This window comes from Macaca thibetana, chromosome 5 (genome assembly GCF_024542745.1).
Source record: "Macaca thibetana thibetana isolate TM-01 chromosome 5, ASM2454274v1, whole genome shotgun sequence".
In the NCBI taxonomy this organism is placed as follows: Eukaryota; Metazoa; Chordata; class Mammalia; order Primates; family Cercopithecidae; genus Macaca; species Macaca thibetana.
In genome coordinates, this window is record NC_065582.1 from 135,504,498 (window position 1) to 135,525,362 (window position 20,865).

Here is a 20,865-nt window from a genome sequence, read left to right on the forward strand (position 1 = left end):
CTCCTAGTTGTTTAGATGGGAGACGATTTAGATCTGACTCAAACCTGAAAAGGGTGTAATATTAGTCATGTATTGCATCCGTGACTTTCCAATTTAGGTCCAAACTCTTTGTTTAAAGAAATATATTAAGAATTTCAAGATGGCAACAGCAAGACATTAAACCAAGTACAAGGTCCTTCTTAGCGTAGGCCCTGGGTGACTGCACGGGTACCCATGATGCTGACCCTTCCCAGAAGTGATACAATCCTAAGATATTTGGTCCAGTTAAAGTGCACAGGAAACTGAGACATCACTCTGCTAATTTGTAGAACAAGAGAACAGTCACATAGAGTAGAGCCCTAACTTTCAGGAGTCTCCTCTGGACTAATGTCAAGGCACAGTATGCCCTTGGGAAAGCCATTTAACTGCTGCAAACTCTTCAGAAAAGGCAGAGACTAGGCTTTCTCTAAAAGGGCCTGTAAGGCTCCAATTCCTCATTTTGGATTGGGCAGGAACTCATTTTGTTTTAAACTTATTACACACAGGAACTGAAATGGTTAATTTTACATGTTAATTTGGCTAGGCCATAGTGCCAAAATGTTTGGTCAAAAATTATTCTGGCCAGGTACTGTGGCTCACACCTACGATCCCAGCACTTTGAGAGGCCCAGGTGAGAGAATTGCTTGAGCCCAGGAACTCAGGACCAGCCCGGGTAACATAGTGAGACCTCATCTCTACTGAAAATTCAAAAATTAGCTGGGAATAGTGGCATATGCCTGTGGTCCCAGCTACTTGGGAGACTGAAGTGGGAGGATTGCTTGAGCCTAGGAGGTTGAGGCTTCAGTGAGCCATGATCATGCCACTGCACTCAGCCTGGGTGATAGAGTGAGACCCTGTCTCAAAAAAACAAACAACAAACATCTTTCATCTTTTTTATAGTGGCCGGAAGAATGAATTACAATGACTGACAAGGCTTTGGAAACAAGACAACCCCTCCCCACATCACAAGGACTGAGAAAGGTAATCAAGTAGATTTTGCAGTATGTTCAGAGGTGGTAAGTGGTATGGAGAAAAGAAGAGTAAGGGGGAAGAGTAGGGACAGGTTATATGTATACTTAAATACGGTAATTGGGGTGGTAGGGCAGTCCTGATGTCACTTTCTCAAAGACTTGAAGGAGGTAAGGGAGTAACTATGAGAGATCTGAGGGAAGAATATCACTAGATACTCTTAGAGGGATGGCTAGTGCAAAGGCCCTAAGATGGGAGCAAGCTTGAAACATTTTCTTAATAAGAGCAAGGAGGCCAGTGTGGATAGAGTAGAGTGAGCAAAAGGGAGGGAGATCAGGGATGAGGGCAGAGAGGACTAGGGACCAGGTTGTATGGGGCCTTACATAAGGTAAGGACTTTGGCTTTTCTCTAAGTGAAATGAGGGGAAGCCATTGGAGGATTGTGAACAGAACAGTGACATGACCTGACTTCTATTTTATTTTATTTTTCTCTCATAGTTCTTGTCTCATACTGACTTATATTTTAAATTACTCTCACTACTGGGTTGAGAGTAAACTGTAGGCAAGTAGTGATAGAAGTAGGGATATTCGTTAAGAGGCTGATGAAGCTCAGGTTGGTGGCTCACATCTGTCATCCCAACACTTTGGGAAGCTGAGGCAGGGGGATCGCTTGAGCCTAGGAGTTCAAGACCAACCTAGGCAACATAGTGAGACCTCATCTCTACAAAAAATCTTTTAAAAAATTAACTGGGCGTGGTAGTGCACTCCTTTAGTCCCAACTGCTCAGGAGGCTGAGGTAGGAGGATCACTTGAGCCCGAGAGGTCAAGGTTGCAGTGAACTATGATCACACCACTACACTACAGCTTAGGTGACAGATCAAGACCCTGTCTCAAAAAAACTAGACAAGTAAACCATTATTCTGGTTGTTTCTATGAGGGTGTGATATGGTTGGGTTGTTATGGGAAGTCAGGGACCCTGAACAGAGGGACCAGCTGGAGCCATGGCAGAGGATCATAAATTTTGAGGATTTCATCTTAATATGGACATTTATCAGTTCTCAAATAATACTTTTATAATTTCTCATGCCTGTCTTTAATCTCTTAATCCTGTTATCTTCATAAGCTGAGGATGTACGTCACCTCAGGACCACTGTGATAATTGTGTTAACTGTACAAATTGATTGTAAAACGTGTGTTTGAACAACATGAAATCAGTGCACCTTGAAAAACAACAGAATAATAGCGATTTTTATGGAACAAGGGAAGACAACCATAAGGTCTGACTGCCTGTGGGGTCAGGCAAAAAGAGCCATATTTTTCTTCTTGCAGAAAGCCTATAAACAGACATGCAAGTAGGAAACATATTGCTAAATTCTTTTCCTAGCAAGGAATATTAATAATAATACCCTGGGAAAAGAATGCGTTCCTGGGGGGAGGTCTATAAATGGCCGCTCTGGGAATGTCTGTCTTGTACAGTTGAGATAAGGACTGAGATAAGCCATGGTCTCCTACAGAACCCTCAGGCTTACTAGGATTGGGAAAACTCAGCCCTGGTGAATTTGTGGTCAGATCAGTTCTCTGCTCTCAAACCCTGTTTTCTGTTGTTTAAGATGTTTACCAAGACAATACATGCACCACTGAACATAGACCCTTATCAGTGGGTCTGCTTTTGCCCTTGTCCTGTGATCTTTATTGGACCCTTATCAGTGGTTCTGCTTTTGCCCTTTGCCCTGTGATCTTTTTGGACCCTTATCAGTGGTTCTGCTTTTGCCCTTTTCCCTGTTCCCTCAGAAGCATGTGATCTTTGTTAGACCCTTATCAGTGGTTCTGCTTTTTGCTCTTTGAAACATGTGATCTTTGTGCCTACTCTCTGTTCTTATACCCCCTCCCCTTTTGAAACCCTTATTAAAAACTTGCTGGTCTGAGACTCAGGTGGGCATCACAGTCCTACCGATATGTGATGTCACCCCTGGAAGCCCAGCTGTAAAATTTCTCTCTTTGTACTGTCTCTCTTTATTTCTCAGCCGGCCGTCACTTATGGAAAACAGAAAGAACCTACGTTTAAATATTGGGGGCAGGTTCCCCCAATAGATTGTGTCCTCACCCAAATCTCGTCTTGAATTGTAGCTCCCATAATTCCCACCTGTCATGGGAGGGATCCAGTGGGAGGTAATTGAATCATGGGGGCAGGTCTTTCCCATGCTGTTCTTAAGATAGTGAATAAGTCTCACAAGATCTGATGGTTTTATAAAGGGGAGTTCCCCTACACAAGCTCTCTTGCCTGCCGCCATGTAAGATGTGACTTTGCTCCTCCTTCAACTTCCCCCATGATTGTGAGGCCTTCCCAGCTATGTGGAACTGTGAGTCACTTAAATCTCTTTCCTTTATAAATTATTCAGTCACAGGTATGTCTTTATTAGCAGCACCAGAACAGACTAACACAGTAAATTGGTGCTGATAGAGTGGGGTGCTGATGTAAAGATACCCGAAAATGTGAAAGCGACTTTGGAACTGGGTAACAGGCAGTTTGGAGGGCTCAGAAGGCAGAAAGGTGGGAAAATTTGGAACTTCCTAGAGATTTGTTGAATGGCTTTGACCAAAATGTTGACAGTGATATGGAGAGTAAAGTCCAGGCTGAGGTGGTCTCAGATGGAGATGAGGAACTTGGGAACTGGAGCAAAGAGGACTCTTGCTATATTTTAGCAAAAAGACTGGTGGCATTTTGCCCCTGCCCTAGAGATTTGTGAAACTTTCAACTTGAGAGAGATGATTTAGGGCATCTGGCAGAAGAAATTTCTAAGCAACAAGGCATTCCAGAGGTAAATTGGGTACTGTTAAAAGCATTTAGTTTTATGTATTCACAAAGATAGGGTTTGGAATTGGAACTTATGTTCAGAAGAGAAGCACATTAAAGTTCAGAAAATTTGCAGCCTGATGATGCAATAGAAAAGAAAACCCCATTTTCTGAGGAGAAATTCAAGGGGGCTGCAGAAATGTGCATAAGTAATGAGGAGCCAAATGTGAATCACCAAGACAATGGGGAAAATGTCTCAGGGCATGTCAGAGGTCTTTACAGCAGCCCCTCCCATCACAAGCCAGGAGGCCTAGGAAGGAAAAATGGGTTTGTGGGCTGGGCCCAGGGCCTTGTTGCTTTGTGCAGTCTTGGGACTTGGTGTCTTGCATCTCAGCTGTGGCAAAAAGAGCCCAATGTACAGCTTAACCCGTTGCATCAGAAGGAGCAAGCCCCAAGCCTTGGTGGCTTACATGTAGTGTTGTGTCTGAGGGTGCACAGAAGTCAAGACTTGATGTTTGTGTATCTCTGCCTAGATTTCAGAGGATGTATGGAAGTACCTGGATGTCCAGGCAGAGGTCTGCTACAGGGGCAGAGCCCTCAGAAGTGAACTTCTGCTAGGGCAGTGCAGAAGGGAAATGTGGGGTGTGAACACCCACAGAGAGTCCCCACTGGGCCACTGCCTAGTGGAGCTGAGAGAAGAGAGCCACCATCCTCCAGACCCCAGAATGTTAGATCCACTGACAGCTTGTACTGCACACCTGGAAAAGCTGCTGTCACTTAATGGCAGCTCATGAACGCAACCAGGAGGGGGGTTGCACCCTGCAAAGCCACAGGCTGGAGCTGCCTGAGACCATGGGAACCCACCTCTTACATCAGTGCGACCTGGATGTGAGACATGGAGTCAAAGATCATTTTGGAGCTTTAAGATTTGACTGCCCTGCTGGATTTCAGACTTGCACAGGGCCTGTAGCCCCTTTTTTTGGCCAATTTCTTTCATTTGGAACAGGTGTGTTTATCCAATGCCTGTACCTCCATTATATCTAGGAAGTAACTAATTTGCTTTTGATTTTACAGACTCATAGAGGGGAAGGGACAATCATACCTTGTCTCAGATGAGACTTTGGACTGTGGACTTTTGAGTTAATGCTGAAATGAGTTAATACTTTGGGGGACTGTGGGAAGGTATGATTGATTTTGAAATGTGAGGACATGAGATTTGGGAGGGGCCAGGGGTGGAATGATATGGTTTGGCTGTGTCCCCACCCAAATCTCATCTTGAACTGTAGCACCCATAATTCCCATGTGTTGTGGGAGGGACCCAGCGGGAGGTAATTGAATAATGGGGATGGGTCTTTCCTGTGTTGTTCTCATTATAGTGAATATGTCTCATGAGAACTGACAGTTTTATAAAGGGAGGTTGCCCAGCACAAGCTCTCTTGCCTGCCACCATGTAAGATGTGACTTTGCTCCTCCTTCAACTTCCAGCATGATTGTGAGGCCTCCCAAACCATGTGGAATTGTGAGTTAATTAAACCTCCTTCCTTTATAAATTACCCAGTTTGCAGTATGTCCTTATTAGCAGCATGAGAACAGACTAATACAGGATGTTTTAGGATGAAATTAACATTTAAATAGGTGGATTTCAAGTAAATCAGATTGCCCTCCATAATGTGAGTGGGTTTCATCCAATCTGTTGAAGGCCTGAATAGAACAAAAGACTGACGTACCTCAGGCAAGAAGGAATTCTCCTAGCAAATGGCCTTTGGACTTGGACTTCAACTGCAACATTGGCTCTTTCCTGGGTCTCCAGCCTGCCAGCTAGCCCACCCTGCAGATTTTGGATTCTGCAGCCTCCATAATTGCTTGAGCTAATTCCTTAAAATAAATTGGCCAGGCACGGTGACTCACACCTGTAATCCCAGCACTTTGGGAAGCGGAAGTGGGCGGATCACAAGGTCAGGAGATCAAGACCAACCTAGCTAACACGGTGAAACCCCATCTCTACTAAAAATACAAAAAATTAGCCAGGCATGGGGGTGGGTGCCTGTAGTTCCAGCTACTCGGGAGGCTGAGGCAGGAGAATGGCATGAACCTGGGAGGCAGAGCTTGCAGTGAACCGAGATCTTACCACTGCACTCCAGCCTGGGTGACAGAGTGAGACTCTCAAAAAAAAAAAAACTCTCTTTATATCTTTATATACATATATATATATTTATCCTATTGGTACTGTTTCTCTTCTCTAGAGAACCCTAATGCAGAAATGTTGCACCAAGTGGATGGAGAATAAATTCATTCATCCCACAAATATTTGTTTAAATGGTGCATCAACCAGAATATTCCACTTTATATATACCCTTCATTTGAACAGATTTACATGTTTGAAGCACTTCTACATTCATATTTTTCATCTCTACTGTATTTCATCTGATTTTTGTGGTGGGCCCTAGAGAAGATGTTTTAGGTTTAAAAAATATTTATTGGTCAGGTGTGGTGGCTTATGCCTGTAATCCCAATACTATGGGAGGCTGAGTCAGGCAGATCGCTTGAGCCTCGGAGTTCAAGACCAGCCTGGGCAACATGGCAAAACATTGTCTTTACAAAAAATACAAAAATAAATGGTGGCACACACTTGTAGTCCCAGCTACTAGGGAGGCTGAGGTGGGTTGAGCCCAGGAGGCCTAGGCTGCAGTGAGCCATGAGCATGCCATGCCACTGCACTCCAGACTGGGTGACAGAGTGAGACCCTGTCTCAAAAAAAGAGAAAAAAGAAAATAAAAAAAAATTATTGTTTATTATCGTTTGACTCCCAAATGAGATGTAAAAGTGACTTTCAAGTTTAACAGATACAATCATTAACTATAATTACTTCAGGCCTTAAAACAATTTTATGTGGAACTGGTGTTCTTTATAGAAATTGTAATTGACAATAATGTGACTATAAAATGATAGCTGATGAGAAATAAGAGAATAGTAAAAGACAAATTTTGGGAGGCATCTCCTACGCTTCTCAGTAGTGCTGGTGGAACTGAACGCTCATTGCCTACGGCAACAAACTCAACAGCAAAAATTAATACTGGCTCTTTGTTCTCCTCCATCTCATGCTCCCTGATCTCTCATTCCTTATTCCCAAATAACCCACCTGACCCCAAGTCCTTGTCTCAGACTGTGCATCGGAAAACCCTCATTTCTGATACCTAATAGTATAACAAGGGGTGAAACCCAACACACTAGTGGTTCTATATCCTGTTTCCAGGTATAAACAAAGCAGTGAAGGAAAACAAGGCTTCCAAATGTAGGAATCTGTAGGCTTTAGCTTTACTAAAAGAATAGTCATACAATATCAAAGTTATAAAAATTACTTTATTTCAAATGTGAAAATATAAAAACCACTTACATATAAACTTTAAGAGTATTGAAAGATCTAAAATTTAATTTTCAGCTTTAGCTCCTTACAAATGTACTTAAATTGAATGGAATTAACCTAAGTGTCCATCAACTGATGAATGGATAAAGAAAATGTGGTATATATACATATACCATGGACTATTACTCAGCCATAAAGAAGAATAAAATAATGTATTTTGCAGCAAGTTGGATGGAACTGGGGGCTGTTATCCTAAGGAAAGTAACTCAGGAATGGAAAACCAAATACTGCATGTTCTCACTTATAAGTGGAAGCTCAGCTATAGGTACACAAGGACATACACAGTGATATAATGGACATTGGAGACTCAGAAGAGAGGAGGATGGAGGGGGGTAATGGATGAAAAATTACCTATTGAGTACAATGTACATCACTCAGGTGACAGGTACACTAAAAGTCAAGTCTTCACCACTATACAATTCACCCCTGTAACCAAAAAGTGTGTACCCCTAAAGCTATTAAAATAAAAAATTTAAAAGATACTATATTCATAACAGGCATAAATATAAAGAATATTAATCCTTAAGAGGGGAAAATATTACATTTTGTCACTGCTAAAAAGTGTAGAACTGCAGTGTTCAGTTTGTAGACTGACCAACACCCTCTCCATTCCAAAGGATTACTCAGAGACAATTATAGGAACCTTATTGTTGTTGGCAGTGACTGATGAAATGGCCACATTACCCATTTCTAAACAATAAGACATGAGGAGACATGAGGAGAGGTTTGCTGTGAGAAACTCTGAAAAAGAGTTATTCAAGTCTATGAAGGAGATTTAAAAAATGACTCATTTTCTTCCTCTGGTTGCTATGAGGTCTGAAGGGGCCCTTGGAACAGGTACAGCCATCATGCTACCAGAGTCTGAGAATGAAGCCAACACTAAAGATGGCAGAGCAGAGAGCTGGGAAGAACTAGATCCCTGGTGACATACTGAAGTGCTGGAGCCTGGCCTGTTTGAACATCTAGTTATGTGGGAATGTACATTTCCTTATTGTTTAAGCCATTTGCATCAGGAGTTTCTGTTACTTGCAGCCAAAAGCTTCCCAACTGAAACAAGGATTAAAGGTAGAGAAAAAGTAACTATTAACAGATGGTTATAAGGTATTGGGTGTTTTCTAAAATTTATCCTCTTGATGAATCAATTTCATTTATAGTAATTTTAAGTTTATAGAATGTCTTCCCCTCTGAATTGTCATTAATCATTTTTTATACTATCACATCTAACAATCTGTCCTCTCACATATTATTGCTGACAAAGACAAACCAAAAGAAGAAAATCAGCAAAATCTAGCTCTCTTTTAAGGTGCAAATAGATAGTTTCTCTTTTACAACCAGTTTCACGGTAATGGCAGTACACTTTTTCTGATGGGAGCCTGTAGAGATGGCACATGAAGGAAAGAATTCTAGAATCTTCTAATTCATTTTGAAAGATAAATATACAGCTAAGCACCTTCTTAAAACTCATAATGTATCCTTCACTTCCTTGCTTCCTGGCCATATTAGGAGCATTCACATACATTTTTAATAACTTTTGTTTTTTTGAGATGGAGTCTTGCTCTGTCACCCAGGCTGGAGTGCAGTGGCACAATCTCGGCTCACTGCAACCTCTGCCTCCTGGGTTCAAGCAATTCTACTGCCCCAGCCTCCCAAGTAGCTGGGACTACAGGTGTGCACCACCACACCCGGCTAATTTTTGTATTTTTTAGTAGAGATGGGGTTTCACCATGTTGGCCAGGTGGTCTCAAATTCCTGACATCAGGTGATTCGTCTGCCTCCGCCTCCCAAAGTGCTAGGATTACAGGTGTGAGCCACTGTGCCCAGCCATTTTTAATAACTTTAAATAAAGACTGGGTGCGGTGGCTAATCGCTGTCCCCACAGGTATTAAAGTATTTCACTGACTAGCAATACTGCATAGAGGTAACATCAAATGATCTCCTGCTGTACCATGTTGTACTCCCAAAGAAATCCCAGCACCTGGAAGGCCAAGGTGGGAGGATCAATTGAGTCCAGGAGTTCAGGACCAGCTTGGGTAACATAGCGAGACCCCATCTCTACAAAAAAATTTTAAAAAATAGCTAAGTGTGACGGCATGCGTCTGTGGTCCTAGCCACTTGCGAGGCTAAGCAGGCGGATGACTTGTGCCCAGGAGTTAAAAGGCTGCAGTGAACTAAGATGGCACCACTGCACTCCAGCCTGGGCAACAGAGTGAGGGCCTGTCTCAAAAATAAAACACTGCTGGGTGTGGTGGCTCACGCCTGCAATCCCAGCACTTTGAGAGGCTGAGGTGGGTGGACCACTTGAGAACAGGAGTTGGAGACCAGCTTGGCCAATATGGCAAAACTCCATCTCTACAAAAAATACAGAAAGTAACTGGGTGTGATGGCACATTCCTATTATCCTGGCTACTCAGGAGGCTGAAGCAGGAGAATTGCTTGAAGTTGCAGTGAGCCAACATTGCACCACAGCACTCTAGCCTGGGTGACAGAGAGAGACTCTGTCTCAAAATAAATAAATAAATAAAAAATAAAACAAAACTTTACATAAAAGTAAAACATGCAAAATGCTAAGCAGTATTTGGAACAAGGTATTATTAGCTATTATTATTAGCAGTGTTCTACCTAGAGAGATCAAAATACTGTGCTAAATCTAGCACTGAGAGTGTCCCAGTGTCTCTCAAGCACCCACTAGTTGCTTTGTAAGGTATCTGCTTCCTTTCCTATAACTTGAGTTGCTTTACTCTTAGTACACTTGAAAAATTCAGTGTCAGGACTAGTATATTTTATTTTCAGACGCAAGCAGCAACTTTGGCATTTCTTATCACAAAAAAACTATATGAGAAAGCTGGCAAGCCCAGTGAACTTCCTGGCCGGAGAGGTTTTTCCATTAAAGGTGGTAAGGTTTGATCATCCACCATCTTTAGAGTTTGACCATTGAGTTGGACAGCTCTGCAAAGGGGAAAGATACACCGAGTTAACAAAGTGGCGCAAGCCCCACCTATCCCCTACAAAAGTCATGAAATCTTTATTAGACCAAATAAACTTTTGTGTGTGTGTGTGGCAGCCTATATTATATAACTTGTATTTCAACACTGTATCAGTTAGGCATTTGACTAGATAATCTTTTGAGTGGTTATGATAGAGACCATATGGACCCCAAAGCCAGAAATACTTACTGTCTGGCCCATTACAGAAAATGGAACACACACAATCTATACTAGGCAATATGATGGCGGTATTAAAAGGATAAACATGACATACCTTCTGGAATGGTGGCTATTTTATTTAATGGCCAATAATTGAAACTATTTCCATATAAAGCAAATAGATATGTAGAATAGAATGCAGTTTCTATGAATTTAGCATAAATGGTAGCCAATGAAATTTCTCACTTGTAACTACGCCCATAAACTGTCTAACTCCCTCTCCCCGCCAGAGGTAATGCATTCATTTTCTTACTATTATTAAGAAATTTTGGTAGAATGCTGTGGTGAACCAAAAACAATTTGGCTAAACTACAGAACATTTTATATTTCCTATGTATTTCACTATTGGAATTCAAATTAAAAACTGTTGAATGTTTTTAAAAATTAAGGAAAAATGTTATTTCTTATACACACTTATTATTATTTAAATCAAATTAATGCATATTCACAGAAGCAAAAAAATATGGACAAGAGCTTATGAAGAAAAGTTTTAGTCAGCTGTAGATCTATTGATATTTTCATAATTCTAAATAAGATGCTTATATCCCTTTTCCTCAAATATGTTTTATATTGTGAACCAAGTTAGCCCTCTTTAAATATTGAAAACTTGTAAGATTAGGCTGAGCATGGTGGCTTACACCTGTAATCCCAGCACTTTGGGAGGCTGAGGCAGGCAGATCGCTTGAGGCCAGGAATTCAAGATCAGCCTGGCCAACATGGCAAAACTCCATCTCTACCCAAAACTACAAAAATTAGCTGGGTATGGTGGTGGGTGGTGTGCACCTGTAGTCCCAGCTACTCAGGAGGCTGAGACATGAGAATTGTTTGAACCCGGGAGGCGGAGGTTGCAGTGAGCTGAGATCGCACCACTGCGCTCCAGCCTGGGCGGTAGAGTGAGATTCTGCCTCAAAAAAAAAAAAAAAAAAGAACCAAAAAAACAACGGAGAATGTATAAGATTAGTTACTGTCAGAGTTATATTTATATCATTTATGTAATACATGTAATGTATGTAGAACACTGACAACAGTGTCCTTTATATAGTAAACACTATAAAAGTATTATCTATCATCATTATTATTACTCAGATAAATATACAAAAAGTAACCTAAGTCACCATAACCATTTTAAACATTTTGATGTATATCCATTCTTTCATCTATTTTTTTAATGTACATGTATACAGTCATATGCCACATAAGGATGTTTTGGTCCACTACGGACCGCATATATGAGCGTGCTCCCATCAAATTATAAAATTATAATTCCTATTGCCTAGCAATATCATAGCCATTGTAATATTGTAGCACAACACATTAGTTTTCTATGTTTAGATATGTTTAGATACACAACTACTTAACCCAATGGTAACTTGTATATTCACTACAGTAGCATGCTTTACAGGTTTGTAGCCTAGGAGCCACAGGCTAGTCATATAGCCTGGATGCATAGTAGGCTAGACCGTCTAGGTTTGTGTAAGTTCACTCTATGATGTTCACACAAGGATGAAATCACCTATCGACACATTTCTCAGAAGGTATCCCCATCATTAAGCAACACATCACTGTACACACCTTTTTTTTTTTTAACTTAAGTATGGGTATACTGTATTTTCTTAAAACTTGATTCTTCCCCCTGCCCCAGCACATCCTTTTTCTCACACTATTAAACATTCATCCACTACCTAATTTTAATGTCTGCACAGGATTCCATGGTGTGAGTATATGATTTACTTAATTCTCTAATGTTAGATATTTTTCCATGTAGCATTATTATATATATTTTTTCACCTAAAAAAATCTCTCACACCCTGTCCTCATTAAGCATCAGTGAGCAGAAAAACTGGTTTCCATTTTGACCTAATGAGATGCTCAGTCCTGGGTTCTGTAACTTAAGACATATCAGTAGCATGTGCATGATTGTGGCAGAGGCTAACATGCCTGCATTGCAGTTGTACTCAGTCTACATGAGTTGGTTTTGTTTAAAAGCCTGTATCACCTCAATTTTTAGATGGGGAGAAGGAGGAAATGCCATGACCATCATCAGGAAACCACAAACAAAAACAGGTCTTGAAAATATCTCCAACTGACAGTGTTAAGAGCCTGTTCTGCATGAAATTAAGAACTTTGCAAGAGTACACACAAAAGTTTTAGATACGCTCTTGGAGAGGATATTTTGCTACAAAGTTTAAAGGTAAATCTGGTCATTGCGAATTAATCCTGCTGTGGATAAGACGAGGTAGATGGGCAAGATATTATACTATTAGGCTATATTGTTTAATCAGCTGTACATTTATCTAAAAGATGTTACACATCTATCAAGGGTAAGCTTAATGTATGCTGATTATTTTCACATCAGGCTGGGCAATGAGGATGGGGTTTAATTTGGGTATAGTGTCTTATTTTATATTCTGAAGTCAATAACATGATGACAAAGAAATAGAAGATGTTTGTCAAATTTCAGATGAAATGAAGCTAGAAGTGATTAGCAAGCAACAGATTCAGCAGAAGTGGGGATGCTGGGCAAAATTTATGAGATAAATATAAAATACTGCCTTTATGTTAAAAGTATGTTCATTCAGTCCAGATAAGGTGGGTCATGCCTGTAATCCCAGCACTTTGGGAGGCTAAGGCAGCAGGATTGCATGAGTCCAGGAGTTCAAGACTAGCTTGGGCAATATAGTGAGACCTCGTCTCTATTTTTTTTTTAAAAAAAGTTCATTTAAATATTTATTAAATACTTACTATGCAGAACTCTAATAATTTTTAGGGCTGGGTGCAGTTATTCATGCCTGTAATCCCAGCACTTTGGGAGGCCGAGAAAGATCACTTAAGCTTAGGAGTTTGAGACCAGCCTGGGCAACATAATGAGACCTTGTCTCTCCAAAAAATTAAAAAATTAGCCAGGTATGGTAGCATAAGCCTGTGGTCTCAGATACTCGGAAGGCTGAGGAGGAAGGACCACTTGAGCCCAGGCAGTGGTGGCTGCAGTGAGCTGTGATGGCACCACTACACTCCAGCCTGGGAGACAGAATGATACCCCTGCCTCACAAATAAAAATAATGATAGTAATGATTTTTAAAGGTGACTGCTGTTTAACTCTCTGAGGTTGTTAATACGAGCATGCATACAGACTGTGCACTCATAAACTTGTCTAGGATACTTTTTTGCAAAATTTTAAAGACAAGAAGAGTATAAGTAATATATACTCATCAAAGAGAATTTAGGGGAATAAAACATTGTCTATAATTTCACCAGTTTTCCAATTATAAAACATGAAATGTGTGATCAGAATGTAATAGGGGCAGGGCACGGTGGCTCACGGAGGTAATCCCCGCACTTTGGGAGGCCGAGGTGGGTGGATCACTTGAGTTCAGGAGTTCGAGACCAGCCTGGCCAACATAGTGAAACCCCATCTCTTTGAAAAATACAAAAATTAGCCAGGTGTGGTGGTGGGTGCCTGTAATCCCAGCTACTCGGCAGGCTGAGGCAGGAGAATCTCTTGAACTAGGAGGCAGATGTTGCAGTGAGCCATGATCTCTCCACTGCACTCCAGCCTGGGCAACAGAGCAAGACTCCACCTCAAAAAAAAAAAAAAAAGTAATAGGGTCTACTAAATACAGCAAAAAGAAGAGTCATTGGAGAAATTGGTCATAGTTAGCCTAAAGTGAAGACAATCCAATTTTCCTTCAAACACTTGGGAATTATTCCAGAGAAAATGAGGTATTCAGCATTGCTCCAAATTAGGGGTGGCAAACTCAAATGACACAAAGGCCAAGAAAGTGATAGGTGCAAGAACAGTAGGACAGATGTAAGATAATAGGGTCAGGAAGAGACTGCAGAGAGCTGCAAAGCTGAATGACCTGTCTAAAGTATACAATCCCCATTCAACTCCAGCTAGTCGGGAAAGCAAGCCCAGAGTTGCCATAGTATCCATTTTTAAAGAAAAGCTGGAGATTCAGATATTTTAATAGCTGTCAATTTTTCGATGCTGACAATTAACTAAAAACAAAACACAAAGTGCATGCCAACCTCCCCTACCAGAAAAAGGGGAGGGGGGGAATCCTCCAAACTAACTTGTCCATAAGAATGAGGTATAGTTTCCAACCTCTCCTCTAGAGAACAGAACTAAGAGCAGCAAGTGAAGGCACCGAGAGGCTCACTTTATCCTTGCCAGACAGAATAGTCACCCTGAAGGGCTTTCCATGGGTAGTTGGACTAAAATGATCTCTTATGATGCTTCCAACTCTACAACTGTTATTCAATTACTTCAGAAAATTATTTTTTATCAGCAGCAAACACAAATATGCTAAAAAAACAAAAACAAAAAAAACAAAAAACAAAAACCATTTCAAAAAGGGTCAGAACCTAAATTGAAAAAAGTATCCATTACCCAAAAATGCATTATTTACAACAAGGGGAAGAAAATATTTAAACAGTAGGAAAATGGTTAACTAAATCATGGTAGTATTTTATAAAACATACGGCCCATTAAAAATGTCTACGAAGGGGCCAGGAAATGGTGGCTCATGCCTGTAATCCCGGCACTTTGGGAGGCCAAGGCAGGTGGATCACCTGAGGTCAGGAGTTCAAGACCAGCCTGGCCCATATGGTGAAACCTCATCTCTACTAAAAATACAAAAATTAGCCAGGCGTGGTGATGCGCGCCTGTAATCCCAAGTACTAAGGATCCTGGCTGAGGTGAAAGAATCGCTTGAACCTGGGAGGTAGAGGTTGCAGTGAGCCTAGATCACACCATTGCATTCTAGCCTGGGCGACAGTGAGACTCTGTCTCAAAAAAAAAGAAAAAAAGAAAAAAAGAAAAAAGTATCTACAGAGGCTATGTTGGAAAGGCTCTTGGGAAGACTTCCGGATCTCTCCCTCAACCCTGCCTTTTTCCTATTATGTGTTATATGATTATAGTTATAGTAAAATAAAGCATAGAAGGGAAAAAAATAAAAGAGCAGTACCCAGTGTTAATAATGTTTGTCTGTGGGGGATAGGACTTTGAAGAAAGCAAGCTTACTGTACTGCCTCAAGTTCTGAGGCTAATAGTCCTGGAAAACTTATGTGGCATTTGCAAAGATGGGAGGAGATGGTGAGAATTTTGTAAACTCTTCATATTTATTTATTTATTTTTGAGACAGGGTCTCACTCTGTCACCCAGCCTGGGTGACAGAGGCACCATCACAGCTCACTGCAGCCATGACCCCCTGGGCTCAAGCAATCCTCCCACCTCAGCTTCCCAAGTAGCTGGGACTACAGGCACGCGCCACCATGCCTGGCTAATTCTGGTATTTTTTTGTAGAGAGAGTTTCACCATATTGCCCAGGCTGGTCTCGAACTCCTGGGCTGAAGCGATCTGCCCGCCTCAGCTTCCCAAAGTGTTGGGATTACAGGCGTGAGCCACTGCTCCAAGCCTGTAAACTCTTTTTATGTTCCAATATGAGAGTAGTCATGAGAAAGGAACTCCTTCCAACATACATTGAACAGAAACCTCAAAATATTTATATGTCTAAATCTTCAAGACTCATTGTCATTTTTGGCACTCCATTGAATACAGGCTTTTATAAGATGTAGTCAATAATTGGTTTTTGAAACCAAAATATATGAGAATCTACTTAAGAAGTACATTGTAGCTATTCTTTTTCTTACTCTAACCAATAAAAATTAATGCTATAAAAGAATCACACTGATCTCACATGGTATGACGTTTTATACCAACCCACATACCTTTAACAGCAATTATATACAGGTATATTTTGCTTTAGTGAATGTGTTGCCAAGAATTATGTCTTTTTAGAGTAAATAATTTAAATGCGTTGAGTGGATCTTGATATGTCAAGTTATTTTGAAATGCAAACTTATTCTCTAAGATAACTGCTAGTTTGTGTTCACATCCTTTTGCTTTAGACTCTTAGGGCGAGTTATACTCATATTAGTAAGTATTCATACATAAATTTCCTGAATATGAAGAATTATTAGAACTTGAAATAGCTGACTTTGTCTTTTGCTCCCTGTCCAAACTCTCTGTTCTGATAAACACCAATAAATTTATTGAAAGTTTGGAATGAACAAGGAAAATTACTTACTTGGAAAGTAATCCATGAGGTCCCAAAGGTCTTAGAAGGTATTTATCCACTTGCTTGTCAAAAAAAGGATAGGGTAACCGCAAGTACTTGGTGACATTATAGAGGTTTATGGCATACAGAGTTAAATCTCCTTCTTTATACATTGGACTAAAAGCAAAGAGGTTAACTCAGTAAAAATATTTATTAACTTAAGCAATTAAAACTCAATTACAAATGGAATCCTAAGTATTAGTATCCATAATGACAATCCATAATGCATCCTAAGTATTAGGATCCATAATGACAGTGGGCACTCTTAGTATCCTTCTTTTATGATCATATTAGACCACTAGTGTGGTCCTATTTTGAAAACATGATTAAAAACATTGCCCTTCATGCTACCAATGTCTGGGCTAGAGCACGCTGAGATCCTCACAGCTCTGCCAGCTAGGTTGCTAGGAAGCCAGCCAGACTATCCATTTACAGACATAGGAAGGTAAAAGGCAAATTTTATGTGTTCATGTGAATTCACATTATAAACAATAAAACAGGGGCTTTTCCTAACCTTATAAAAAGACTGAAACAAATAAGAACATTAAATCTACTGACGTTTCTTATGAATTTATCCATTCAAACCATTCCCCTTGCTACTTCCCACTGGGGTCCTCACTATCCACAGAGTTCCAGTCACCAATAATTGGAAATGGTAGATGGTCTTTTTTGGTTAGAATTAGTATTTCAGTATCGTCTTATCAGGAATGATAGATTGAAACCTATCTAGAGAATATTCCTGAGATTTAGGAACATTTTTTGCTACCTAAAGCAAGAGTATGAGGCTACAAAAATCTCTATGTCTTCTCAACTCCAGAAACTGCAGTCACAACTTTTGAAAAAAATATTGTTGTTATTATTGTTCTCCTCTTCAAGAATCACTTGAACCTGGGAGGCAGAAGTTGCAGTGAGCTGACATTGCACTACTGCACTCCAGCCTGGGTGACAAAAAACAACAACAATAAAAGTATCATTTTTCTTTTAAAAATAAAATAAAATAAAATCGTTGTATAAAACTTTACTAAACTGCAACCGCCTACACTTATGCAATGTATAGATACATGCAACAGGGTGTTTGAGTAAAGTTACGTGCTTACCCACTAAAACTTGATGATTGGTAAAGGGTGTGTCTCATACTTACTTGTCAGTGTTTGTGCAATGAAGGTATACTCGAAGGTTCCTTCTCTTTGGGCCTTTCACACTTGCCATTAACACTTTGGTGCCCACCAATTTCTTGAACAGAAGAGATAGCCAATAATCCTTGTTGTGGTGGTTGGAGACAAAAATAGATCTTTACTTACTTCCTTATTTAAGAAAACCAGTGGCAAGCAAATAGTTATCCTACAAATAGTATCACTGTTATCCTGGGAGCATTTAAATAGGATTCATCTTTTTTTTCCTCACATGTGACCACCATGAATCTGACAGCAGTATCTTGCTTGCTGCTGTTTAGCACTGGAGGACACAATTCAAAAGGCCATATCCTCTAGGGCATATCTGTCAAGAATGATCAGAGTTTAGGTATCCTTGGTTATCGTTCATCTGAGAATTCAAAGCAAAGCTCAAAGCCAAACTTTTAGACACACACACACACACACACACACGTACACACTCACAAAGACACATTTTTAAAGTAGAACTTTTGTCTAAGAGACAAATAATTTCATTTAGGCCAGACACAGTGGCCAAAGTGTAACCCCAGAATTTCGGGAGGCTGAAGTGGGTAGATTGCTTGAACCCAGGAGTTCAAGATCAGTCTGGGAAACATGATGAAACCCCTTCTCTACAAAAAATACACAAAATTAGCCAGGTATGGTGGTGTGCCCCTGTAGTTCCAGGTACTCAGGAGGCTGAGGTGGGAAGATCACCTGAGCCCAGGGGGTCGAGGCTGCAGTTAGCCATAATTGCGCCACTGCACTCCAGCCTGGGAAACTAAATGAGACACTGTCTCAAAATAAAAGAAAAAAAAATTCATTTAAAACCTTATTCCCCCACCCCAATGAAGTAATGGATTAGGCAATGGTCATCACTAGCTATCAAGATCAAAACCAGACACAACCAGACATTATGTGCTTCCAGAAGCACATAATAAAGCATTCTCGCAACATACAAACAAACAAAAAAACAACCTGAATAAACTCAAGCTTCTAGGTATAACTACTAGTTTACAGGAAACATAGGGGACAGAGGAACATGCTAAATGATATCACACGAATAAATTTAGCAAACTTCAGAATGTAGGAAATACTATAGAACAAATTACCTGTTTTTTCACATTAATAAATTACAAGAGATGAAAGAAAGGGAGGAAGAACTTAAAGATGAACAAACTTAAGAGACAAATCAACCAAATGCAATATATGAACCTTGTTTGGATTCTGATTTGAAAAAACTATCAACAATATTTTAGATAATAAGGAAAATATAAGACACTGACAAAATATTTGGTGATACTAAGGAATTATTGTTAATATTTAAAGTATGATAAAATAGTGTGTTTTTACAAAAATGATACATACTAATATATATATATATATATATATATATATATATATATATATTTTTTTTTTTTTTTTGAGACAAGGTCTCACCCTGTCACCCAGGCTGGAGTGCAGTGGTGTGAACGCAGCTCACTGCAGCCTCAACCTCCTGGGCTCAAGCGATCCTCCTGCCTCAGCCTCTCATGTAGCTGGGACCACAGGCATGTGCCACCATGCCCAGATAACTTTTTGATTTTTCATAGAGACGAGGGGGTCTCACTTTGTTGCCAAAGCTGGTCTTGAATTCCTGGGCTCAAGTGATCCTCCTGCCTCAGCTTCCCAAAATGTTGGGATTACAGGTGTGAACCACCACACCTAGCACATACTGAAATATATATAGATAAAGTAATATATCTGAAATTTGCTTCAAAGTAATCTAATAGGTAGGAGGTGAAAAGTGGGAAGGATTATGGATCAAACAAGATCAAAGTATGCAGGAGGAAAATATAATTTTCCTTCTACTGTTAGTTCTTAGTTGGGATGGGTCTCTGTAACAAGACAGAAAACAGGAGAAAAACAAACATAAGTGTATTAACATGTGTATTTTATATATACATGTATATATAAATGGAGAAATATATGTATATATATTTTATATATATATACGTGTGTATGTGCATATATATATACAGAAAATATATTTTCTGTATGTGTATATATACAGAACAAGTAATTTTCAAAAAGGTGGCTTAGAACTCCAGCTTATATAGCATCTTTAAGAAAGAACAATACATTTTTGGACAAGAGACATGACAAAGGAAAAGGATTTTGAGTCTCTAGGGGTGGCAAGTTGTGGGAAGGAAAATAAATGAGTATGTAATATAGTTTCTTCTAGTGCCATCTTTAGACTGATAAGGGTCTGAAGTTATCTTCAGTGATTAACTCTTGTTCTTCCTGGTAGAAAGGGAAGGAGGGGGACTTTTAAATTTTATGTCCTGCTTTTAAGCAAATGGAAGAGGACACAGAACTTTTCTTCTATGTGTTTCTTCCCAGTTGCCTTCAGCTCAAAATAATCCTTATGCCAAAGTGGCATATTTTGGGGTGGCATATTCTAGTCTCCTAAAATGGGTTCATATACTTTCCTCTGTATTTTGTATATGATTAAAATTTTCTATAGTAAAAGTTTTTCTTAAAAAACCACGGATCGGTGGCAGGCACAATGGTTCATGCCTGTAATCCCAACACTGGGAGGCTGAGGTGGGAGGATCACTTGAGCCCAGGAGTTCAAGACCAGCCTGCATAATACAGTGAGACCTTGTCTCAATTTTAAAAATAATAAATAAATAAATACATAAATCATCATTCAACATGTACCCCAACTTTCCTTCTTGAAAGTAAAGGGAAAGTAGATTTAACAAGACAAATGGCTTTCGTTTCTCTGCTTAAATTCCACTTTTTCACTGGAGACAAGAGTGGAATCAATGTTTTCAAAGGAGACATACGCATGGGTCAATGACTGGTAGGGTAGAAAGTGTGCGGGCCTCAGAGGCAAGATTTGAATGGGAGTTTTAAGAGTAACGTAGGACTACAGTGTGGCTTCCTGTAAATCAGGTAACCTCTTCTTAATTTAAACTTCCTTATCTAAAAAATGGATCCAAGATACCTGCCTTGCCACCTCACAGGACTGTCATGCAAATAAAATAAATTCACAGACATGTAGAGTGAGTTTAAGCCTAATCCCCTTGGATGTACAAGTGTCAAGGGTACCATTTACTCTTGTACCTTTTTCTATCTGATTGAGAACCTTGAAGGAGAAGCATATTTAGTGCATATACAAAGAGTTTGTAAGGCAAAGGTTT

The 20,865-nt window shown here is 40.0% G+C and overlaps 2 protein-coding genes across 5 annotated transcripts in view; one reads left to right on the plus strand and one right to left on the minus strand.

Moving 5' to 3' along the window:
- The window catches only part of MRPS18C (mitochondrial ribosomal protein S18C), an 856,900-nt gene that overhangs the window by 682,410 nt on the left and 153,625 nt on the right, over positions 1–20,865 (plus strand). The gene's annotated exons all lie outside the window — the stretch shown is intronic.
- Positions 9,969–20,865, minus strand: part of HPSE (heparanase) — a 40,648-nt gene continuing 29,751 nt past the window's right edge. For both annotated transcript variants that reach the window (XM_050790149.1, XM_050790150.1), the window contains exons 10-12: positions 17,668–17,786; positions 16,497–16,643; positions 9,969–10,150 (exon numbers count right to left, since the gene is read on the minus strand). In XM_050790149.1, coding sequence (XP_050646106.1) covers positions 9,991–10,150; positions 16,497–16,643; positions 17,668–17,786 — 426 coding nt within the window. In that variant the 3' untranslated portion in view covers positions 9,969–9,990. The remainder of the gene's footprint in view (positions 10,151–16,496; positions 16,644–17,667; positions 17,787–20,865) is intronic.